This window comes from Rhododendron vialii, chromosome 3a (genome assembly GCF_030253575.1).
Source record: "Rhododendron vialii isolate Sample 1 chromosome 3a, ASM3025357v1".
Lineage (NCBI taxonomy): Eukaryota > Viridiplantae > Streptophyta > Magnoliopsida > Ericales > Ericaceae > Rhododendron > Rhododendron vialii.
The window spans coordinates 25,874,923-25,900,467 of NC_080559.1; the positions used below are offsets into that span (position 1 = coordinate 25,874,923).

General features: G+C 37.9%; 1 protein-coding gene across 7 annotated transcripts; it reads left to right on the plus strand.

The window, feature by feature from the left end:
• Positions 1-403: 403 nt before the first annotated feature.
• On the plus strand, positions 404-25,473 carry LOC131320728 (uncharacterized protein At3g06530). 7 transcript variants are annotated; one of them, XM_058351539.1, is made up of 39 exons: positions 404-715; positions 835-1,048; positions 1,156-1,251; positions 1,335-1,452; positions 1,543-1,716; positions 2,586-2,756; positions 3,367-3,422; positions 3,544-3,633; positions 3,723-3,871; positions 4,067-4,149; positions 4,260-4,388; positions 4,533-4,607; positions 5,917-6,085; positions 7,257-7,396; positions 7,512-7,604; positions 8,996-9,176; positions 10,590-10,687; positions 10,827-10,991; positions 11,094-11,250; positions 11,950-12,083; positions 12,207-12,288; positions 14,461-14,579; positions 14,798-14,875; positions 15,064-15,237; positions 15,331-15,399; positions 15,507-15,611; positions 16,686-16,775; positions 17,383-17,582; positions 17,744-17,954; positions 18,060-18,242; positions 18,404-18,499; positions 18,599-18,666; positions 18,737-19,088; positions 20,048-20,263; positions 20,665-21,345; positions 21,490-21,899; positions 22,455-22,713; positions 24,069-24,239; positions 24,900-25,473. In XM_058351539.1, exons 1-39 carry the CDS (start codon positions 553-555, stop codon positions 25,128-25,130), a joined length of 6,450 nt encoding a protein of 2,149 aa, XP_058207522.1. In that variant the 5' UTR covers positions 404-552; the 3' UTR covers positions 25,131-25,473. The 7 variants fall into 7 exon arrangements, with proteins under 7 accessions (XP_058207522.1, XP_058207523.1, XP_058207521.1 ...); XM_058351538.1 differs by lacking the exon at positions 14,461-14,579 and adding an exon at positions 12,397-12,559 and having other exon boundaries at positions 405-715; positions 14,800-14,875; XM_058351540.1 differs by lacking the exons at positions 4,533-4,607; positions 14,461-14,579 and adding an exon at positions 12,397-12,559 and having other exon boundaries at positions 14,800-14,875.
• The last annotated feature ends 72 nt before the right edge of the window (positions 25,474-25,545 follow it).

Consider the following 25,545-nt stretch of genomic DNA (forward strand, 5'->3'; position numbering starts at 1 on the left):
ATTACTTTAACTGAAATTTTCAACTGTTTATTCAAAGTAACTTTATTGTCATCCTAATTTTTAAATTCATCTTGGTAGATAAATAAAAAAAAATTAGGAAAAATGACGGCCCATTATGTGTTTTGATAATTAATACCCGTTAAGAACATACTGAGAACATTTGTCAATGCTGAAAATGTCATTGACGGATATTAATTATCAAAATACGTCATTAACCGTCATTTTTCCAAAAAATTACTCCACAAGTTCATTTTTTGAGCTTAGTTTTATGTCTCTTCATTTTTTTTTTTTACCACAGTACTCAAACAAGACAAAACTGAAAACCCTAACCGCCTAACCGGCTAACCCCCATCATTCGAGCCGTTTCCTTCATTCGAGCCCATTTCCTCTCAAACTCAACAGGACCCAGCCTTATAACCATCCCAATAACAAAAACCCTAACCCCCCATCATTCGAGCCGTTTTCCTCCCACCAAACACTCACGCAATAACGTTCAAGGGTTGTAGGGTTTTGCCACAAAACCTCTCCCAAAACCCTCACTCCACACCTCCAATGGCGACCTCAATCGCCTCCCAGTTAAAGGCCATCAAGTCTCTCATCAAAACCTCCGATTCAGACCCCCGCAAGCGCCCGTTTACTCGCCCCTCCATCCTCTTCAACCCCAAAGAAGCCGCCGACCTCGACCTAGACACCTTACTCTCCATCGCCATCTCAGGTACCCTTGGCCGCCGCTCCATTAATCATAAACATAATAATCATAATAAGAAAGAAAAGCTTTTATCTTTCTTGAATTATGGTTATATTTGTTGTCTTGCATTGTTGGTGATTTGGCAGGTTTGGAGGTTCTTGTAAGCGCGGACGAGAGGTTTAGGAATTACAAGAATGATTTGTTTAGTCACAAGAGTAGAGAGTTGGATAGGGAGCTGATGGGCATTGAGGAAAATAACCAAATCAATATAGCCATTAGTTCTTATTTGCGGTTGTTATCAGGTTATTTTCAGCTCCCTTCGGCCTTAAAGACGCTCGAGTACTTGATACGTAGGTTCAAGTAAGTATTACAAACGTTCAATTGGTGGTTATACCTTTATAAGGTACATGATGGATATTGTGAATTATATAGTTGTGGGGGATTATGAGTGTTGGTGGAATTTTTAGGGTTCATGTATACAACACGGAGGAACTGATTCTATGTGCTCTGCCTTACCATGACACCCATGTTTTTGTTCGAATCGTGCAGTTGCTTGACATAGGGTAAGGAGATTCACATATTTTTCAACTCGATTATATGCGTTTTTTTGGAGACAGATTTTGATTCTTAAGTTCTGATGGTGTAGGAATAGTAAGTGGAAATTTCTTGACGGTGTTAAAGCATCGGGTGCACCGCCACCTAGGCAAGTTATAGTGCAACAATGTATTCGTGATCGGGGAGTTTTGGAGGCTTTTTGCAACTATGTAAGCTTGTGTTCTGCATAAAATGTTGTTTGATTGCTAAACAGCCGTGGACATACTACACGGATTCATAATTGTTTGTAAAATTTGTAGGCCTCACCTACGAAGAAGTTTCATCCTTCTAAAGCCGTGATTAGCTTCTGCACAGCAGTTGTTGTTGAGGTTTTGGGTTCTCTTACAACTCTTGATGATGACGTTGTGAAGAGAGTCCTTCCATATGTACTCTCCGGATTGCAGCTTGATGCCAAAGGTGGTCTAGATCTCAAGGTAAGGTTTGAAGATATTATCCTGGAAATGTGGGTTGTAGAAAATCTTCTCTTCACTGGTTTGTGTCTTCTATTTCCTGTGCCCTTGGCAAATTTTTATCAACAATCACTCGTACAGCTTTAAGTTTTTAATGGCTTGTGCCATCAAAAACTTGTGATCAGTTGTAGTTGCATAGTTTCTGAAGTTAACAGTCCAGAAGTGCTCGGTGGCTTGATATAGACGTGGATATCTATGTGCTTGTATTTGTGGCAGCTTCTTTTGTACACGAAATTAAACATAAGAAAGCAATATAAGACTGTCTTCTTCGAGGCTAGATGTGTTCCAAGGTGAATGCTGATTTATTTTTTGAATGGGGTACACACAGCTAAGGTGGGTTCATGGTGGCTTTAGAATGTGATAAGTAATGGTAGCTGTGGTTGGCTACATTTCTAAACTGCTACACGTATAAGTTGCTTACTTGCTTCTAGAAGTGTTTGTTAATTATAATTGACAGAGCCCTGAAATGTCTTTATGAGATTCAAAACAATGACATGTCTGTTATCTAGGTTTTATAGGTTTTCATGTTTCTTGAACTAGAATTAATTATATTTTGTCAGAAAATTTTGCATTGATTGAGATTAAAGACTTGTAATCCTTGTTATCTCTCAGTTGACATGGGTATGTTCTTTACCTTGTGTACTTTTTAGTAGTACTGCTAAGCACTGACTGAGTCTTACTTCATTCAAGTTTGTGACCTGAAATTCGGTTGGTTTGAACTACAATTTCTCTACAAATATGAACTCGACTTTGAATTAACTTTTATCCTCTCATTGAAGCTGGTAGCTTGACTTACGGCATTCTTTTTCTCTCATTAACTTTTACATTTTTAGGCTGGTGCTTTGATGACTGTCAGTTTGCTAGCGAGCAGGGTAGCATTATCCCCGAAACTTGTCAATAGCTTAATAAGGTCAATTGCTGAGGTAGCTAGAGAGGATGCTAAAGAATCTACTGATTTGCAGTGGTTTCGCACTTCATTTATGGCCTTGGTCAATCTAGTTCAGGTAATGTTTTGAATTGTGTTCAATTTTAGTAGCTTTACTCCTATGAGTACTTTATTCTTTTCCTTAGTTGTGGAGTTCTGTAGATTAAGTGTCATCGATCTCCTTGACCTTGAGTTAGTGGACTCTTGTGTTTGCTTCCCTACCATGAAAACAGATCCTAAAAAGCTGTGCTTTCCCTTGTCGATTCTAGCTTTTTGTCCGCAAGCTAGCTTTTACACAGATGGATATGCGGACTATTGCTGCAGGCTTTGGTTTAGAAGCGAACTTGGATATTTGAACCTGTTGCATTAAGTTCATGATTTAGGGCGAATATGAAGACACTCTCCTAGTCTCCTATGAGCTTCGATAGCAGGATTAGTAAAGGGAAGTGGCGGAGGCTTTATGGAGGTCCTGATAATAACGTTTTTGTAGTTAAAAAGTTAACGAAAATCTGGCTTTGTTGTGGTTTTAATGAGATTGAAAAAAGGAAGTTTATATGGTTGTGTATCCGAGAGTAATGCTGGAGCCGTTTGGTGTTTTTTTTTTGTGTGTGTTACTACTTACTAGTGTGTTGGTGGGAAAAATGTTGCTTGTTCACGCGCTCACTTTGGTTTGGATTTTTTTTGGCTAGTTGCAATCTGTTGTAATCTTCCCCAAGAAGGCAGTGGATAGTCTGAAAGAGATCAGGTAATTCTTAAATCTTGAACTGCTACTGGAAACGTAGGAAAAAAGAAGCAGCTTCCTGGTGATACTTTCCGTTATGCTGTTCAAAAACTTCTTTTTGTGAAGTATTATCATCGATTTATAGGGATGTTTCGGGGATTCTTGCTGGACTGACCAAGGAGTTCAATATCGACAAATTCTTGGCTGTGTTTCTGGAATCTCTCCTGGAGTACAGGTGTGACTGCACATGTTTTTCAGTTCTACCCTTGGGTGTTCTCATTTTCTCTTAATGGCACTGCCAAACTAAATAACTTTTGTTTGCAGTTCTTCTGATGATCTTTGCCATTTTACTCTAGTATCAATCATAGAGGCAGTTCCTGTGAAGCAATTTGTTAATCGTATAGTGTCTAAGCTCCTTTACTCTTGCATGAGGTCATCACAGAAGAAGAATGAGCCCATATCATCAGAATCAGGTTTCGTTGGTCATGAAATATTTTTGTTGTTTTCGTTTTCAAGATTTTTCAGCAACTGGCATGCGTGTTATCCACATTTAAATGCTAGAGCAATCCATCATTTTGCATTTTCTGCTATGCTGTTGTCTCGGCTCTTTTCTTTTTCTTGGCTCTAAACTTGTTTTTTCTCTTTGTGTGGCTCTCGACAATTGTCAGGAAGCTGGGCCAAGCAAATTTTAATCTCCATTAATAAGATGTACCCATCTGAATTTCTTGGAGCAGTTCACAGTTTTCTGGAGGTGTGTTGGCTCACTGTGTCTCTGTTCTCCCACCTTTGTTTTCTTTCTTGTTACTTTTCTGTTTTATTCTATGCATAGTGTTCTTAATATCCATTTCCCTACACCTGCAGGATGCTAAAGTGCAATCCAAGAATGATGGTTCCATAGATGAGATCATGTGCAGAATATTAGATGGGAATTTGGATTTGTCCATTGACGTCTCTGATTCTAAAATTTGGTTTGCACTGGAACATCCAAAGGTAGCTGATAGGTTGATTTGTTTGTCTATTTCTCGTTTTGTGTTCTACAAACTTTATTTTGTTGGCATTTTACTTCTACCTTATGTGGTATTCATATCCAGGCATCATCTGGTCCTCATGGTTTTTGTTGCATAATGTATGTAGGCTGAGGTTCGACGCTCTGCACTTTCTGGGTTGAATGCATTTGGCGTTCTCAAAGAGAAGTCTGTTGGTTCGGAGGTGAAGTTTTTTTATTTCCTCTTCCTGTGTTGCAGGGAAAAATTTGTTATGTGATGCTGCAGTACCAGTCAATCTGCATGTTATGTTACAACTCATCTAAACATATGCTTCACCAGCTTATTCATGTTTTTGGTGCTTTGAATTGGAGTTGGGTGTGGTTTGTAAGTTGCTCAAGTTTTGTTTTGGGGTAAGATTGTTCACTTTATTTTTGTCTTCCTGGAAAAGTTGTTCGTCAAATGGAAGATGCTCTTTTACTTCTTTGGGGGACTTAACGTTCGTCATGAAGTTGTAAAGGCTGGTTTGTGACAGAGTGTCCATATACAACAGAGCAGTAGTATATTCACAAGGCAAAGAAGATGGGCAGAATTTTTTTGACCATGCAGGGATTTTTTAGTTAGTCTTTGCTTTTATTAGATTACATTGCATGTTGATCCATTAGCTAGTAAATGGAAACTGAAATGAGATAGCAAACCTATTAAGGTTCTTTATTTATCAAAGTGTGAGAGAAAGTTCCACATATGAACTATGTAAGACTGAAGTCCGCGAAATGATTAGTATTGACACCAGTGATTTGTGAGAGAGCTAAACATCCAAGGCGGGACTCAAGTAATGAGGGAAAAGATGGACAGTTCTTAATCTGGTAGAGTGGGGTTTGTGGATAAAATAAGGAACGTAGAAATGAAGGGAAAATAGAAGTCAGAGTACCTGGAATGCTGTGTTGTTTGTTCGGTGTTATTTGGGCAGCCGGCCATATGCATTTGTTTCTTTACAATGTTTAGCAGAAATTTGCCTACATATTACTCCCTCCGTCCCATAATATTTGTCCGGTCCGCAAAATGGGGACTATAAAATAATGTATTTCTTTCAAGAAAAAAATCAAATTTTTTTCATAAGTTAAAAGAACTCGTCAAGATCTAGTAAATTGTTGAATTTTTTTCCAACTTTTCTTACAAAAATTGTATTATTTTTACATCTCCGTTTTGCGGACCAGACAAATATTATGGGACGGAGGGAGTATTTTTTTTTGTGAGTATTGTTAGTGTTTTTCTTTAAAAACATATTTGGTCTACCATGTGATTTATGTTAGAATGAAATGATTTTAGCCTTACTAGATGCTGCATTTGTAATTCTGAAGGTTGGAAATATACCTGGAGGCTGGAGTTGATCATGTTCTCCTGTATATTGCATATAATGAAATTAATGTTTTGCAACACTTTAGTGATCAAAAGGGAAAAAAGTCATGTTCTTTCAGTTATCAGCGGTTCTTTCCTTTCTGCATTTCTGATGACGACTCCCTGCTTCTGTGCAGAGACTTGTAGCTATTCAAGATGCAGTATTACGTCGGCTTCGAGATGATGATCTTACTGTGGTGCATGCAGCTCTAACTGTAAATAGATTGGATGTCTGCATTTGTCCTCCGGCTCTTATTGATGCGCTTGAGAATGTGCTTCAGAGATGTCTCGGAATTGTAATGTCAAGTGAGTTTCTTCAAATTTATATATAGATTTTGGAACAATCTATTTTATTGCTGGTCTTTGTTTACACAATGTTTGATTCAGCAAAATATTCCTTTAATTAATCGCCGAATTGAGGAGTAGCAGTACAAGGAAAGATTCAATTTGAGGGTAAAGAAGTTCAATATGGCCCAATGTGACAAAGAGGATAGTTAACCTATTAATATAGACAAGTGAGATGGAGTTGTTGATTGGATTTTCAGATGCCATTAGTATAAATCTTGACACAAGGACATGGATTGAGGCTGTGATAGGGAAAATACCGTTGTCATGGTACAGGAAAAATGCCAAAAATTTCTTCCTTGGTAAATTTGGTTTCCTGAAACTTAATTCTGATGTCTAATTTTATTTTTTTTGGTTAATGCATGATTGGGCAAATTGTATGTGAACTTTAAGTCAGGATGCGAAGTATGAAGATAATTTGAAAAACCAATCCGAATTCATGTCCTTAATAAAACCAAGTAACCCATGTTACTGGGAATGGTTTAAGGCTGCTGACTGGATGGCAAACGAAGGAATGTCTTCTTCATCTGTTGTATGGATAAGTCTCCATGGAACTTTTTTGGTGAGTGGGAGCTGATCAGATGGCTCTCTACTTAGGACTTGTTTATTCAAGCGGAATTGAAGAATATAATTGTAGATGAATGTTATATTTGGTGATGTGATGTTAGTTAAGTGACCTTCACTATGGAAATGGTGAGGTCGGATCATTCATAGTTTTCAGATTGTGAGATCTGCATGCATATCTTATGAGCTTACTAAGGTGTATCCACTAGTTTAAAATGTTTACTTAATTCAGGATGGTTAATTTCACTAAGACAATGGTGGTTGTGATAGGCATGTCATCTTGATATTGATCTCCAGAAAGAACTGAATTTGGCCTTGTTATTTAGACAGTTGGAGCCTAAAGAAGCTAACAAATGATGGTCACAGGTGTATGAAATCAGAGAATTTGTGCCACGGTTTTGGGTTATGTTATTAAAGCTTATAAACAAGACAGAATTTTCACAGTTGTTGCATTGGAGTTTCAACATATTGGACATAGGAGGCTTACTTTATTGGACTTGATAAATTACATGCTAGGCAGATGAAACATTTTTGAGCAGCTCTCTCTCATTCTATACTTGTGTTGCAGTTGCATCGGGTGACACATCTCTACCTAGCGATGTTGCTTTTTTGTGTCTCGAACGGGCTATTTCAAACTTCCAAGATCAGAAAGAGTTTGCAAAACAACTTGCAACGATGACGTTTCCCTTGCTGCTAATCGTACCAAAGGTTCCTTGATCTTTATGTTGTCGTCCAACTTAAAGTTAATGATGCATCATTTGGTGATAGACGTCCATTCATTGTCATTTTCTTATTGATGTAATGTTCCTATTCCTGAGTGCAGAGTCAAAGGTTAAATTTGAAGGCTTTAGGATTGGCCAAGGGATTAAAGTGGCCATTCTACCAGAATCTTATCATTCCCAGCAGCCTGGAGAAGGTAAAGTACGGATTTAAAAGCTTCTATGTGGGAGTTAACATCTTTTAATTTTGCTTGTCCTAAGGCGAAAGAAACAACTGAATTTATGCATGACAGCTTGAGATGTGTATGGGAACTTATGGATCAAGGTTGCATAAAATTGGAATCCTTCTATCCTTGAATTCAACCGATCAACTTCCTTCATGGTTTGTGTATCTTTGATTTCTTGGATGACAGAGAAGGCAAAGGATTTCTCTTTGCCAATCCAAGCTATGCTTCCTTTATCTTTTCTTTTCCATTCACAAATCTCGCAGCAAATGGAGCTCAAAGTATGTTTTTATGTATTCATTCCTTCTGCTCGCCACTTCTCCATGGGCTCAGTTGTACGTGGGCTGTAGGTCATAGTCCCTTGCATGTTACTACTTCCATTAGGCCCTCTTCAGGGTGTTGTTTCTTTACCTAAGAGTGACGTCCGTGGCATAACTAGGCGCTATGACAACTGACAAAGGTTATATCATGCTTTATATACTGATGTTGAACTGAAGCTCCTGAGCATAGACAGATTAGATATGAGACTTTTTGTTCTTGAGCTACTGACTCGCCTTCCACTTTGTGTTGCATGTGAATGCTGTTGTATGCTAATCCTGAACAAGATGTTATAATCAACGAGTTTGTTACCCTTGAATTTGCATGCCTTTTATCAGTTCTGCTGTCTCGCTTTTTTGATATTTTGGTATACCTAGATGTCGCAAATGCTAGTGGTATGCTCTGGAAGACTTGAACCATGATTCACTGCTTTCTAGTTTAAGGTGTTTTTTTACCTTGTGTTATAGAAGCCAAAAGAGGCCATACTGAACCAAGTTGACCTGAACTTATAAAGGGTGGTGTCTTGTGCATTCCAGTTATTTTGTTTCAAACAGATCCAAGTTGGGAATGAAATGTTCTTTTGCTAAGTGATTTTTATTTGCTCGAAGGAGATGGTAGATGTATTTTTGACATTTGAATTTTGAAAACTTTTTGAGATTTTGTTCCATTCCCCATCAGCTTTAGCTTTGGGACGGCAGGTTGTCTTACATGTTATTAGAGCTTTGTTTTTATGTGTGTGCAGGGGTTTTGGTTTTCAAATTGATATTTTGTTTGCTGATAAAGGGTCTCCATGTACACTTTGTCGTCTTTACTTGTCTGTCAGAAACTGTCATACTTTGTCGATTATATGTGAGAGGACATTGTGCATAACGGCATAAAAGTTTGTAGGTCCTATTTTATCAGCTGAAATGTCAAGGGTGTGGGTTGTTGAATCCTGTTGTTACTCTATATATGTGATTTTCTTGTTTGCTTCTTATTTGCCCTCTTAGTTTTGGCGGGCGTGTTGCAAATTGATCATGACTTTGAATTATGATTTATGCTTGCAGATGTTGGATCATGAGCACATTTCTTCTACTAATATGGATACGATAAGAGGGATGGCAGAAACATTGTCAAGGCACCCTGAAGAGTATATGCCTTGGCTTGTAGAATGCTGCAAGTTTTCGGAGCTGTCAAAGACATTTTTCTTCTTGGTTTTGTTGCAGTCATTCACGATGCCTAAGATTGGTATACTGACTGGCTATGCTGCTTCTTTTTAATTCTTCTTAGAAGTCTTTTTATACTCGTGTTTATTGACGTCCATCTTATAATGTACATGTTGGGTTTTGATTTGACTGCTTCCATGGCTTCTCTTGCAATGCAAAATAGTTATCGACTAGACAATTATTGGTGAAGGATTTTCTTGTCACTGTTACTTTAGCACATCTGGTTGTGAACTTTTGATCTATAGAGCACTAGTTAAGATGCTCCTTATAAATGTATGTGGCAGATTATGATATGTTTCATGTTGTGCATTTTGTTGGTGTATAGGGATGGGCCCAAAATGTCATTCAAACCCTGAATCCCTAACTCTTGAAGAAACTACTATAGAAAATATGAAATAATCTATTTCATTTTGTACTTTTCAGAAGCACCAATCTCAACATACTTCCTTGCATAACAATGGATAGTTACCATTCACATGGAATGCGATTCACTTTCAAGATGCCTGCTTTCGTCTGTATTTGGAAGGATAAGCAAGGGTGGTGTATGAGCAAGTTTGCGAAATGGTTATTCGTATCTGAACTCCTTGTGTTCTGAATTAACATGAATCTTGAAAGTTACAATCTCCCTGGCACCTTCTCAGTTGTCATCTACCCCTTATTAAGATGTACCTAGCCTTTTAAGATCATTCCATGTTGTCAATTTTTAAGTTGAGTTAGAGATGGTATGCATTAGGTTTTTTTAGCAAATCAGTCCATATTATTGAGATAGGCCCTTTTGACGCTGTTATTGATGGCAGTGAAATTATTTCTATTTAAACGATTGCGTATAATGCCCTAGGTGGGTGATTTGATAGAGGCTAGCAAGTTGGGTATATTATCAGATGTGATTGTGGTAATGTTGCCATCCACTTTGCTGCCTTGTCTTTCAAGCACTACAGGCAGGTGTACAAGACCTGCTGATTTCATTGGCAACTTCCCCTATGAGTCTGTCGCTATGCACGAGTTTTGTTTGTCATTTAGGAAACCATTGCCCCCACGACCACTTAACATTTTCGCTCCTAAAGTTCATGCTCCATAGGCAGTTGTCTGAAGCATATACTTGACAGAACAAAGTCGATGTTGATAAGAAGGTGTCAATTCATTTGACTATATCCAGGTTTAGATACAAAAAAAGAGGTCAATTCACTTTAGTAAATCTGTTTTCACTGGGTTTGATTGTATGTTTTCAACCCATTCCTGTAATTTAATCAGGCGACATGTAATGTAAACCTTTATGTGGCTACTGGACTGAATTCATGCTTTATGCGACTCATGGTATGCCTTTTTAGCTGCATATAAGTATTTTCTGGAATATTATTACGCCTATATATTGTGATGGGATTGCCTTGAAATGATGAAGGTCCCACGCTGATTTTTGTTTTTTCTTTATTGTTAGATGTTAGTCGGTTTAATGCATTGTATGATGCTTGCTATCAAGTTCTGGTAGCTGAGTGGCATGTGTTGAAGTCTGTGGGACTTGTATCTGCAGAAGAGGTACATAAATGATTTCTGCATTCCATAGTTTATTATTTCTCAGTTTGGACTTCTGTACCTGCAAATGTTTTATTGATCATATGAGGAAGAGTGGGCTTGTTAAGTTGCATATCATATGGTTCTGCTATGTAATTTCCAGTCCAAGACAAGAATGGTGGATAGTGATTGCAAAGGCTTTCTGGATCAGCTGTTTGAGGCCAACTTTAACACCAATTTTAGGCAACTGAATTCGAAGATACTAGTTTGCTTATTTTGGAGGATACTGGAGGTGTTTGTCTCAACAATGCCGGCAGATGTCTCATTGGTTCGTGATGCATTTTTTTGTTTACACATTTTTATTTCCCACCGTGTGGAAAATATTGTCACTATTGTTGCTGTAACATAAGTGAGCTTGTATTTCTTTCAGGATGATAGTGGAAAGTGGATGTCCACATTTCAGGATCTATTTGTGTTCCTTGCTGACTCAGACCGGAAGAATGTTTTCCAGAAGCATCTTCACTTCCTAGTTACAAAATGCAAGATCTCTCCAGTCCGATTTTTATTGAAGCTTGTCACTGAAGAAGGTTTTTATCATAGGATCCTATTTCAATGTTTTATTTCATTTCTTTTTTTGGAAAATTCTTGGATTTGGTAAATTAGTCATTCTTCGCTTCTGGCCAACTGCTACTTTCACGTTTCTGGTAAATGTGAAAATAATTTTAACCATACTCGTCTTCCATTTGTATCTCTTAGCTTGAATGGTAGTAATTAATGTATGTTTTCAAGTTTGTTATTCACACTTGTTTTGCTAGATATCAGGACTATATTGTTACTGGATTCTATAGAGTGCTTTAAAACCTCTGGAGATATGCTTGAATAGCTTACCACAAGTATTTCCATTGCTGAAATATCATGACAGGGTGGAATGGTGTGGGGAAATGGAAAACCTTGAAATTTTAATTTTTGAAAATAGTCTGAATTTTTGATACTGACCAGTTGACCACCGTTAACAGTTAACCTTGAAAATAGTTTTCCCTTACTGATTATATATTAGTACTTGGTCTCCATCTGGAGCTGTGATGCGGATGCTCTTGGTCTCATTTAGGGATGTAGGGACATCAAATTCAGTACATGTGGGTCTAACATCATTGGGTATAACCTTTACCAGTTTTTTCTTTGGAAATTCCTTTTTCTTTTTTTTGCAAAGATCTAGCTGGCTTTGTTTTGTGATGGTTTTGACATGTAGAGATTATTTTTCCATAATGTCTGTTTCAATTTTGCAGGTGTTTCTGTTGCTGTTCAAGTCGAGAGTCTTCATTGTTTTGTGTTTCTTTGTTCTCAGTTAGATGAAAGCTTACATTTTGAACTTCTTGGTGAATTTCCTTCGATTCTTGTTCCACTGTCAAGTGATAACAAGGTTCCGAACCATTTTCTTGAAGCTTATCTATATTTTGGCAATCCTTTTGTGATTTTATTTTGTTTTTTTGCTTTAGTTACATTATGTATTCTTGGGTAGGATTTATTTTCTTTATCATTTCAGGATTTACGGGTGGCTGCCATGAGCTGTATTGAAGGGTTGCGCACACTGTCGCCTCATGTTGATTTCTCCAAATGGAAATCTGGTATTAACACAATGCGTTTCCTCCTTAGTGAGGGTACCAATTTCAGTATCTTATTGGCTCCTGCATCAATACTTCAATCTTGGGTTTTATAATTCTTAAAATTGACAGGACAAAGTGCAACGTGTCCACATTTTCTTGATGAACTTCTGAGCCTGATGGTTCAACAAAAGAAGCTGATACTATCAGACAGAGATGTTTTGCCTTCATTTTTAACAACTTTGCTGAGTTCTTCCTGCCATAGCCTTTTAGTACCAGAGACAATTGGACAGAGGTTTTCATCATCTATTGTAGTTACTTCCCATCATGTTATCCTTATAATTGACAGTTCCATCTTTTCTCTCACCATCTTTGTCCTTTCATTTGGGCCACTTGTCAATATTCAAAGAATGGGAAGTTTATGAAGTTTATAATAGAGGTTGAGAGTTGCAAGTTGCAACCATTTTCGATAATAAGAAAAGACAGTTGCTTCCGGTCTCTAAGGCACAGATACTGAAACGGGATACGGATACGACATGATATGGCGATACGGCAAAACCTAAAAAAATAGGATATGGATACGCTGGGGAGACGGCTGTAAATTATACATTTTTATAAGCATTAGTCTCCTAGGCATAAAAGTGGAGCCATAAGAAATAGAAGAGTAGTTGAATTGCCAATACCAAGCATTAAGTACATGTCAATCTCTAAAGAGTAGGAACTTATCATCCAAAAGATTAGAATTTTGTAAAAAAGAAAAAAAAAATACAGATTAGTAGGCAATAGACTAATAGGTATGCATATAATATACTTCATATATATACACATATATCTATGTACCAGTGCATGTATTAGATATAATTTATTGTATATGTAAACAATAGAAATCCACACCAGTAAAACAGTGAGAGAACCTTGTGAATCAAAGGTTCAAGCGATCTATGGTAGGAAAATATCGACCGGTTCAAGATTCAAGGAATGATCTATCGATGTGCATAATTTCCGAAGTTTTATATTTTTAGTGATGCTATTATTACAATTTTCCCCTTTTAGTTTGTACTTGATTCTTTAAAAAAATTCATTTTAACCCCCTCCATATCCTATACGTATCCCCGCATATCCCTTGCGTATCTGAAACAAAAAATATTTAAGTTAAATACTGGATACTTATTTGCCATATCCGATACGTATCGGGTGTGTATCCGTATCCCTCATGTATCTGATACTCGTACGTGACTAGTTTCGGAGCATCCGTGCTTCATAGCTTCTGGTCCTTTAAGTGTATTCTATAAGCATTGTCGCAGGTGCAAATTCATTGATGGATTGTACCTGTAGCTGGGTAATCAACATGCACTTTTGTCATATGCCCTATGAATTAAGGATGTCCCATGCACATTAAGTGTTTAAATGTTGCTGGATTTGTTGCATTTAGCTCTGAAAAGTGACAGTTCATGGTTGGGGCATTTTCATGCATTGAAATATTTTGACGCAGAATCATAAAGAGCGGAAAGTCAAAGCTTTCTACCTGAAATGATATCACTCATAAAACTAAGAAACTTTTGCTGCTCTTTCTTTTTGACATACGGTTTAACTAAAGTAGTTGCTAAACTTTTAGCTTTGTTCTGTCCCTAGTGAATTCCGGGCAGAACATGTTGTGACTGATGTATATTTTTTAACCGAATACATTCCTTTGTCATCTCTGCTCTGTCTTTTTTTGATAGAAGATTTTACACCCTGCCTGATGTTGTATTTTGCTTGGGATTCATAACTATGTTAGTTGTTCCAAATGGTCCCATGTATTATAGCAAATTCCTTTAGTGTTAATAAATAAGAAACCACAAGAAATTGATTGAGAAAAAGCAAGGTTTAGTTAATTAATTTAGAATCACGTAGAGTAGATAAACTTGCTGAAATGAGAAGAATTATACATTCTAAATTTCTCTTAGGGATCTATGATGGGATCGAGAGTGAAACATGCATTCTGAAAAATTGAGGGAAATGTCATCTAGAAACTAGGAGTAGGGTACCAAGATGACCTTTTGGGGCCCGAATAGGATCTAGTCTATAGGCGAAGACTGCCTATTCTGTGAAGATTGTATTCGGCTTTCCGTGAGCAGCTGCTTATGCCAATTCGCAAATCAATTTTTAGAATTTTTGATGTTTGCTCCCGAAACATACTCACAAATCAATTTTTAGGCAGTTTGATGTTTGCTCCCGAAACATACTCAACAGAGATGCCATTGGCTTTTTGGCAATTCAAAGGCTCCAGGATGGCACACGACCACTTGTTACTACACTTTATTTTAGTCATAATGAGGAACACATCTTGGCCTTTGTTCTTTTGGTGTTGAGTATATGCATTATGATTGTCTGGGCCTCCATATCTATTCTATTTTCCTTATGTATGATTTATTTGACTTTTCAATTTCTTTTGCCATTTTCTGTCCTGAATGAATGCAACAATTAGCAGTGCTATATGGATTGGTTACCTATATTAACTCACTCTGTAGTAACATTTTTGACACTCTTTTTCAGATTCAATCAATCTATAAAGAATGAGATACTGATTTTCATTCTACGCTCTGCCCTAAAACTTTCCACATACGCAAAGGTTAGTATTTCGGAATGGGATGGACTATTTTTCAGATACATATAGTGTAGTTGTCTTTGGAAGTTATGCATGTATCTCTGATTTATTCGTTATTCTGACTTCTGGTTGTGAACTTGTTTTTATTCCTCAACGATCTTATTTATATTTATATTCCCAATAGTGTTTGACCATAGATGTTCCTTTGACAGCTAGTCATTTTGTCCTTGCTTAAAGGACTAGGAAGAGGAGTTATGCGTGTTGAGGATGTTGAGTCGTTGCTCTCTGTACTTTTGGAAAGATGTCGCCGGTATCATTTTGGGAAAGAAAAGACATTCAAAAAATTGTCAAAAGTTGAAGTTGAAACCCTCTGCCTACTATTGGAGGTGGTTAAAGATGTTCTACATAGTTTGTTTTCCTTGCAATTTCATTTTCTATCGCATTCTTCTAATTTTACAAGAATGCTCTCACCGTGCTAGAGCTGCTCTGTGCCCACCTCTTCATTTGATGAGCCTGTTTTTGAAGATCAACTATTGGAGGTTCTACAGGTAATTATCTATATCTATCCTGATTTATTTGTTTGTGTTTGCTCTTAGATGTGAAAGACTTCAACTCCATGGACTTATGTCTTGTTGGATACTGCTTTCTCTTCCAGTTTGGTGGAGTGACCTCTGAAGATTCTGCCATTGTGCTGCCTTGTATAACTGTGTTGAGGAATCTCAATGCTTCCTTTTACAGAGGTTTGAAAACTGAGAAACAGGTTATCCTCATTCTTTTCTAGCCTCGTCACTAATCAGCATTCTTAACTTCTGGATACCACTTATTAAGGCTTGGGTTGTTCTGCGTTGGATGGATATACGGGACATATTGCTAAAAATAGTTTTGCTGGAATTTCATAATATACTTGCTTTCTTTATAATGGAATCTAAATGGCATGTTGATAAAATGTTGGGCTGTGAACTGAGATTTAATTGATGCATTGGTATTTTGTTTATGTATGTACTCCTAAATCTGTCATCAATGCATTGTGTTTCCAGCGCCTGCAGATGTTCCCTCGCCTGCTCATGGTATCAATTTTGACTACAGTCCTCTTCAGCCTCTGTGTGTGTGTGTGTGTTGGAGGGGGAAGGGGGAAGCCGTTCCCAGATATATTTTGCTTTAATTTCATAATTTGTCAGTACAATGGGCAGGGAGAGCCTTTTTTGATAAAGCTTTTGCATTTTTGGAGAAGAAAAAAAAACAAAATCCTGCTAAAAAAGCAGGAGCTTGATCCAAATGGAAGGTGGTTTGCGATGTACACTTCCCTGGCATCGGTGCTCTTTTTTTGGACACTTTGAGATATCTGTTATTGTTTTTGTATAGAAAAGTGAGCTTCAATCATCGTTTCGTTTGTTTGATTTCCTTATAAAGGACATCGTTGTCGGCAAATATTGTCAATTAAGCTCATGGGAATGAGCTGTAAGGTGCATTGAAGTTTCTCCAAAGAATTGAAGTTTTCGTATGGGGTTGAATTATTAACTTCCCCTTTCCTCATCCTAGTTTTGATAGCATTCCCCGAAGACACTGGATGCCTCTGTAGTCTCTAGTATTTAATCCAGTTAGTAGTGCATTAGCTGCTATTCTAGCGATTACATTTAACTTTTTGGTGCATAGTTTTTTGTTCTCTTATTAACAAAGTATTATTGAAGTGCTGCAACTACAAAATTTAGAGTTGTGTCATGATTGAATAGTTTTGTTGATCTATGCTTCTGTGATTATAGATGTGTTCTCAAATCTTAGAGATTTTTATCCTATGTTTTTATCCTAATTTCTGTCCTGTTTCTTGCTTTGACAGGATCAACTTTTCCGAGACCTGGTGCTTCTGTTTCGGTCTGCTAACGGTGACATACAAAATGGCACTAGGGAGGCATTACTGCGTATAGAAGTTAGCTTCTTGTCTCTCAGCTTTATTCATGATTCAAATTTGGTACAATTGAGTTTAACTTGATGTTCAAAAAAAAAGAGTTTGTCTTGAACTATTTCCCTTTTTTTGTCCATTAAACAAGTATTACAATGTCACCTGCTTGTTATGAAGCTCATTCTGATTAAACTGACAGATTTTGTGAGTTGATTTTTCCTGCTGTATGTTTATTTAAAGTTTTCCCAATGTCGATGCCAAATACTTACTTGTTACTACTTACTAAAAGCACGAGGAGTTGAGTTCGAGATCACAGGGATCAACTTTATGAGCTCCACCTAAGGCATTTGAGATGGCCCAAATCTGTTGATCTAATGATTTGTTACCATTCATCTATAAAAAGCAGCTATAGATTTACTTTCCACCTCTTATTAAGATATTATTCTTCTATCAAGGTGTCCATCTTGTGTTGCTATTCTTTCGACACTATCATCATGTGGCTGCCATGCTGTCTGGATCAAAAATTTCTAAATTAAGTCCTTCTGGACATGCTAACAAGTATAATCATCATTTACATTGCCTTAAATTGAGCAATCTATGGATGACTTACTAGCACTCCTCTAAATTTTTGCAGTTTTCTTGCTCCACGGTCGTCAGGATACTTGATTCTGTTTTCGAGCAAGAAGTTTGCATAATTGGTTCTCCATATGGGAAGAAGAAAAAGAAACATATGTCTCATCTTAACCAAAATAGTGGAAGAACTGGCAAAAATGAACTTTCTTTCCTGAGCTCTCTCCTAGATTTTTTGCTGCTGAAGAAAGATTTAAAGAACAGGTTTGCTATAATGACTATATCTGCTCTTTGATTATCTGTATTACTAGATTATTATGTCGTGGTCGCTGTTCTGTTTACCATGATGCCATTGTTGAGTTGCCCTCATATATGTTCTCAACTTCTCATACTGGGGCTAACGATATTATTCCCTTGGTGTGTAGGACTTCCCTAATAGGGCCCTTATTTAAGCTTCTACGCAAAATGTTTACGGATGAGCCGGTTCACAATGATGTTGACCAGGATGTGCAAACTATGCAAGCTTCATCGGGCATCTCTCAAACCGTTTCCAGTATGATATGCTACAATCAACAGACGCTACTGTTGATTCTGGAAGATATAAGTGCCTCACTTTCGACTATTGTTCCTTCAAAGGTTGCCTCCCATTTTTCTAGGAATAGAAAACTTCTAATAGGCCTTTATTTCCTCTACTTATTCCCATTTGTTTCTAAACTCTGGGTATAACGAATTTGATGCCAGGATGATACAATGAATAACTTTGACTTGAAGCTTTTGATTAATTGCGCCCGATCTACAAAGGATGAAACCACTCGCAATCAAGTATTTTCATTATTATCTACTGTTGCAAAGGTTGCTCCAGACAAAGTTTTGGCCCATATAGTGGATATTTGTACTCTTATTGGGGAATCAGCTGTCACACAGGTCTGTTGGTATTTGTTTCTTGCCTTTTGGTTCGAATGTGCTGTTCTCTACATTGAACATGCTTCAAAAGAACTGTTTGGTTATTGAGTTTTTTTCCCCACTTAAACCTATTGTAGTCGTATACCTATGAATAGAAGTGTTTATGAACTCTTTTGTTGCAGTGGAACAGTCATTCACAAAGAGTGTTTGAAGTTCTCATATCGGCAATAGTGCCTTGCTGGTTATCTAAGAATGGCAGCATAGGCACATTGCTTCAGGTAATATGATACTACTACACTTGCCAAACCCTTCCTTCTCCAGTGGTACATAAATGGTTTCTTATCTCAGGTTTTCATTGGGTTATGTTTGTCTTTCAGATTTTTGTGAATGTAATGCCTGAAGTTGCTGAGCATAGAAGGCTGCCAATTATCTTGCATCTTTTGAGGTATTAGAGAACTTCCTTCAGTCTAGGTTATCTTTGCTTTTGCCCTGATTGACAAGCTTTTCCCTTCCAGGACTCTTGGAGAGAGTGCTAGCTTGGGTTCATTACTTTTTCTCCTTTTCGGTTCATTGGTTTCAAGGAAACTATTATCTGCCCCTGATAATAGTCTACACTCGTGGGATCACTTAACTTCTCTTACTCGTATAGAATGGGAGTTTGTATTTGCAATGAGAATATCTGAGCAGTATTCATGCATGATATGGCTTCCTTCACTTGTTAAGCTGCTTCAACAAATAGAAATTGGTACTTGTGGTGTACAAAGTTTTAAGGAACTGCTAGTTGCTATGCAGTTCATTTCAGACAAACTGCTAGATCCTGAAATTACATTTAAGCTCAGTTCTGGTGAAGAATCAGATGACGTTCAGGTTTGTATAAATTATGTTTGTTTGTTTCATTCCTTGATGAGTTATGGACGACTAACAAATCTAGAGCTTGGATGTGGCATCATCAAGGCCTTGGCCCCCAGACTCTAGAAACAAAACTTCGAATTGAGGCACTTTAAAAGACAAAAAGAGAGGACTTATGACTGAAATAAGCCCCCACCCATTTTTCTTCATTATGAAAGAAAAGAAATCCATTCAATCAGTGACTGCCTGAAGAACATTATGCCGCAGTGGGGGGAAGCTGCGGCTATGGACCTGCGGTCAACACATCATTTTCTGTTTGGTGTCCTAATTGGAGAGAAGTGTTAACCCAGCCGCCCATCCATCTCCGCATCAAACATGTACTCAACCCCTCATCAAACACCCAAACCAACCCCACCCTGCATCAAAATTGGAAGTGCTGATTCAAGTCGAGCGGTTTTGTTTAAAGGCTAGAAACAATTACTCCCCCCATCCCAAATTGCTTTCCCCTTTTGGGGAAGCTAAATATTAAAAGGACAAGCGATGATTGCATCAAATTCAATTTGTGAGGCATAACTTTCTTACATTGCCCTTGAATCCTATCTTTTTAAAACATGTTAACTACCTTTTAGGGACAATTTTGGAAAACTAAAAGCCTTTTAGTTTGACTTTTTAAAGGGACTAAAATTTTGGGACTTCCAAAAAAGGAAAGGACTGGCAATTTGGGACGGAGGGAATAATATACAGCAAATGTACTGCAACATATGCTTCTCTCCAACAAATTTGTGGGGCCATGTGCTTGATGGGGATAATTCATCATGTCTTTGTACCATTGAACTTTCAGTGGGTTTAAAGTAGTATGGGAGGCTGCTTTGTATAATGCAATCTGTTCATACTTTCCCACATCTACGTATAGCTGTTCTTCATATCCTTAGCTACTTGATTTAAAATCTTGTTTATGAATTACGATACTTTTGCAGAGAACACTTGGAGCACTTATGGAATGTATTGTTTCTCATTTACAACTGGTTGACTCGAGCAGAAAGCATGTAAATTTTTCCACAGTCGTCAGGAAAGAACTGAAGGAGTTAATGCGTACTGTCTTGAAAAATATTACGAAGGGGCTCATGCCGTCATCATACTTCAATGGGATTATTAAATTGCTGAAACATGCAGATAGAAGTGTGAGGAGGAAAGTAAGTAATGGATAACTTATTATCATGAATCATGTGTAGAGAGAATATTAAACAGATGTCTTTTTGTCGCATTTTGTAGTACTGTTCTATCCTATGTGGCAAGGTTGGATTAGGTGGTGATTTTGTGTGAGGTTTTTCACATAGAGATTTCCGCGGTTGGAAACCGTCGTATACATTCCTTTTAAATCCTATCGATTCCTTTAATGTCTGTAAATTGATGATCTCTAGTTAACCACAATTAAAAACTTTCTGCTGCTTGGAACAGAAGGAACTTTTCACTTAACGGATCCACGGCTTAAGTTCTACTGTTTCTCTCATGGTTCATTTTGTGTTTCTTGTTATCTGCTTGATATTGATTTGTAATCTTGGCACAACTAAATCAATACCTTTCATTGAAGCAGGCTCTCGGGCTTCTTTCGGAAACTGTCAGAGACTCTGACACTACGAAACTGAAGCATGGGAGAAAGGGTTTGACTTCGAAGTCAAGTTCTTGGTTTCATCTAGATGACAGTGCTGTGGAGTCATTTGGGGAGATGTGTTTGGAAATTGTCAAGTTGGTTGATGATTCTCTCGATGATTCTAATACTTCATTAAAAGTGGCAGCTGTTTCAGCGATGGAAGTTTTGGTGTACAAGTTTCCTTCCTATTATTCGATATTCAGCATGTGCCTCTCATCTGTAACCAGACACATCCAGTCAGACAATGTGGCATTCTCTTCTTCCTGCATTCGAACGACTGGTGCTTTGATCAATGTGCTTGGTCCAAGGGCCCTTCCTGAGCTTCCTTCTATCATGGAGAATGTGATGAGTAGGTCTCGCGTTGTCTCCTCATCTGTGTCTGCAATAACCAATTATGGCGAAGATAGAACTTCTACGTTGTCAACATCCTCCAAGGAACCTCTCTTCACGTCTATTCTTCTCGCATTCGAGGCAGCTATTGACAAGCTTGGTGGGTTTTTAAACCCATATCTTGGAGACATTCTAAAACTCATGGTGTTGCATCCCAAGTTTTTGCCTGGATCAGATCCAAAATTGAAATCGAAAGCTGATATAGTTCGAAAGCTTATAACTGAGAAAATAACTGTAAGTATCTTTGTCAAATTTGCTGTGTTTTTTGGAGCTTTTGGTTGAATTGAGTCAAATTCATCTCTCTTTCTTTTCACTATTTTGTGGAGCAAGAGTGAACCTCAGCCGTCATCGTTTACTGACCTACATTTTGCGTGCCAGGTCCGACTTTTGCTTCCACCGTTGCTGAGCTTGTACTCTGATGCTATTAAATCTGGTGATTCAAGTTTATCAATTGCTTTTGAAATGTTGGGAAATTTGGTCCGAACAATGGATAAATCATCAATTGTTGCTTATCATGCAAAAATATTCGACTTATGTTTGGTAGCACTTGATCTTCGCCGTCAACATCCTGTTTCAATTAGGAGCATTGAGGATGTTGAGAAATATGTCATCAACACAACGATCTTTCTTACTATGAAGCTTACGGAGACAATGTTCAAGCCTTTATTCATTAGGTGTATTGAGTGGGCTGATTCAGATTTGTATGAAAGTGGAGGTGTGGGAAGCACAAATCTTGATAGGGCAATTTCTTTCTATGGATTGGTACATAGACTAGCTGAAAGCCACAGGTGGACTATATTTCCCTTTCTCTGCAGTTTATATTCCTGATGTCAAATGAAATTCTGTTTTGGCAGATAGCTAGATGTTGTGGTACGGAAATTCGGTAGAGGCTCAATAATTTGGTTCTTAATTTGTATTCTAGTCTTTGTATTTAGATTATTGCATATCTCATCAGACAATTTCGTAAACTGTCTCTGAAATGCCAATCCCGAGCTCATCTTTATGACCTTGGGTTGCTTTGATTGTGGGGGTGAATTGTCTTTTGGTCATGCACTTTTCCAAGTTCTTCTGTGGAGTTTATATTCGAGAGTTTTCTCTGGTTGATGAGAAGACCTCTTGGAGGGGAGGGCTGTGAGTGTACAACAAAAGCTGCAAGCCTAACGGTAGATTTATGGTAGCTGAGAAGTAAAAAAATTCATAGTTCTTATGAAGACATTACTCTCAAGGACATGCTTCTGGTTTTTCAGTATCTTTTTTGGTTAAGTAGCATTTCAGTTTGCTTTCAGTCATCCTTGTACCCTACACTTCCCTTGGTGGTTGATTCTATTGTTTTCCGAGTGCAGATCTTTGTTTGTCCCTTACTTCAAGTACTTGCTTGATAGTTGTATACGACATTTGACGGGCGCTGAAGATGCAAATGTTGCTGTGCCACGGAAAAAGAAGAAGGCCAAACATCAAGAAGGTTATAGTAATGTAGATGAGGAAAATGGTACAGTGACGCATCAAGTATGGCATCTTCGGACGTTGGTTCTATCTTCCTTACACAGATGTTTCCTTTATGATACTGGAAACCTGAAGTTTCTTGACTCGTCAAATTTTCAGGTTAGTCAAAACACCTGGTTCACCTTTTATGCTTTTGAATTTGCTGTTGTTAACCTGGCTATTTTTTCTATGTAACCTATTTCTTTGACTGTCTTATATCCATGGTGCCTGCAAGGAGTGGTTTTGCTTGATGAATGAATTCCTGTGGTATATGTGACTCAAGTCTGATCGTTTCATTCTTTTTTGCCCGTTTGCCGGACTTTTTGTTTGAGCAATTAATTCTTTTGTAATTTTCTGTTAGGGCATTGGCTCAAGAAACTAAGTTATAGATTTAGTTGCTTCTCCATACTTGTGTTTCACCTTTTAGTCTGTCCATTGGTTCGGTTGCCCCCTCCAGTTTCTGGTCTACAAGATGTCCAACCTTATCATTTTCCTGATTGATGGTCAATGCAGCTTTTTTTGTTAGTGGTTATCATGTAAAACCACTTTGGATGCTTTTGTTCAACTTAAGACCCAAACTAGAATGCAACTATGAGAGCGGAAGATGCAAACCTGCAGGGAGAAAAGGGGCTAAAGAAGGCTAATTAGTTAACCAAATTTTGCCATTTCCTTTCAAAAGTTGGTACTTCTGTTAGTTTGTATTGATGTTGTGTAGGTTGCCAGCTCCCAATAAAATTAGCATAGTTGAGAAAAAGGTATGGTTAGGACTGATTGTCAATTTGATTCCTTTTAATGGCCAAGTATTACTAAAGTCTGCGAATTTTAAGGAACTCCGATCATTCACTTTGATGAAGACTTTAAATGTCTTAACATGATCGGATAAATAATTTGTCTGATTGATGTTGAATGATGTATCTGAAATGGTACAAATGTGATATACTTGAATTATCAAATGCGATCATTACGTGACTGAGAACTGAGAAGTATCAAATGCGATCATTAATAACTGCGTCGTTGTGCCTGGGCTGTGTTTGGCACTTGACCTTTAGATGTGGATCATCCAAGGCACATTAACATGGTGTACTCCTCCTATGCGAACCGGGGTTAAAAACCAAACTACTCCTCAAGAGGATACATGGGGCGAGTAAGGTGAGATCCAATGTAGATCCAACTTTTGATGCACTGCAGCTTTAGCTTCATATGTGCTTTTGTTAGCTCATTGGTTGTGTTCTCATTTGGAAGTATCTTGAAAGTAGGTAGTTGGGTTTGACTGTCATTGGTACTAACTCTAAATCGTGGAGCTCTTGGGCTTATTGGATCTCCATTTACCTGTGATGCAATTTAGAATAAGTTTGACGGTATCCTCTTTTGCAAGCTTCTATCACCATTATGAACCAGTAATATGTGTCATTCTTTCATCTCCATCCATGTCTGCCGTTACCTTTTGATTGACGTTAATTTGCTTGTTTCTTCAGGTTCTGTTAAAACCTATTGTATCACAGCTGGTCGTAGAACCACCTGCTTCTTTAGAAGAATATGCAAGCATACCTTCATTAAAAGAAGTTGATGATTTGTTGGTTACTTGTGTTGGTCAAATGGCTGTTACAGCTGGCACCGACCTTCTCTGGAAGCCCCTGAATCATGAGGTGAGTGCAGATCTCCTTTGAATTGACTGACTGGATGCTGTTGATGCTCTTAGCTGTGGGCTTCTACAGCTTATGCCCAAAAAATATGATTTGGACAAAAAAAAAAATATCGCCTTGCCACCACCACAACAAAAAGAAAAAATAAAGGGAAAAGAAGACTCATGTGCAGCGGAATTGCTTGAGCTTTCTTCATGACATGCATCTGTGGCCCTCTAAATACTGTCTGCCCAAAATTTTGTGCGCCAAGATTTTTGCTTATTTGACGAGCTTTGAAATTAGTTGCAAGCATCAATGGTGTTTTAAGTAACCCCGGTCGGGTGCCACTCTGCCAAACCAGGGCCTGCACGCAATTTTTTTTAATGGCGTCCCGTATTGTGCTCTATTTTCTGTGCATTATTTGACTACGTGTCTTGTTATACTTTTGTGACAATACTCCCAAGTTTGGGTTCTCCAAATCAATGTTCCGACTGTTTACAATATGTGTCAATAACATGGTGGTGCATATGGTTTTTACCACTTCTATTGCAGGGGGTTTGTCATTTGAGTTACTGTGTTCATTTTCAAAGCATGCATCTTTGATATCAAAGGCCATACTATTGGCTACCAAGGATGCGGTTATTTTTTCCTTCGGGGCATTACATTCTGTTTTCGATATTGCAGGTGTTGATGCAAACTCGTAGCGAGAAGGTTCGATCCCGCATTTTGGGGCTGAGAATTGTTAAGTACCTTGTGGAGAGTCTTAAAGAAGAATATTTGGTATTATTACCTGAAACCATCCCTTTCCTCGGTGAATTGCTGGAAGATGTTGAACTACCGGTCAAGTCTCTTGCACAAGAGATACTCAAAGAAATGGAGTTCATGAGTGGTGAAAGCCTCCGACAATACCTCTGATGTCGTTGATTAGCTATCCAATTCCTTTGTAGCACACTGCAAGCGGTGGTATACTTGAGAAATGGCAACACGGTGGTGAAACTCGATAGAACGAACTGTGCTTTCTGTGGAGCTGATGCCTGTGTGCCTATTTATCGCATGTACATAAATGTAATGTAACATGTTTTTCATGGTCAGTGTACATGAACTCAAAGAAGTTTTGACATGAATGCTCCTTTTTATTTCAGTTGGTTTTAGATTTTAGGGGGCAAATTTTGTAGTTTCTGATGTGCCCGGGTTGTTGATACATCATGTATGCATTCTTGTTTATGCTAAAGATGGTAATCAGTCACGTTCTGCTCAAGTTTCTGGATTTGCTGAATGATTGGAATGCTCCTTACGAAAGTTATTTGTGTTTAGCAAGAAATTTTGGCCA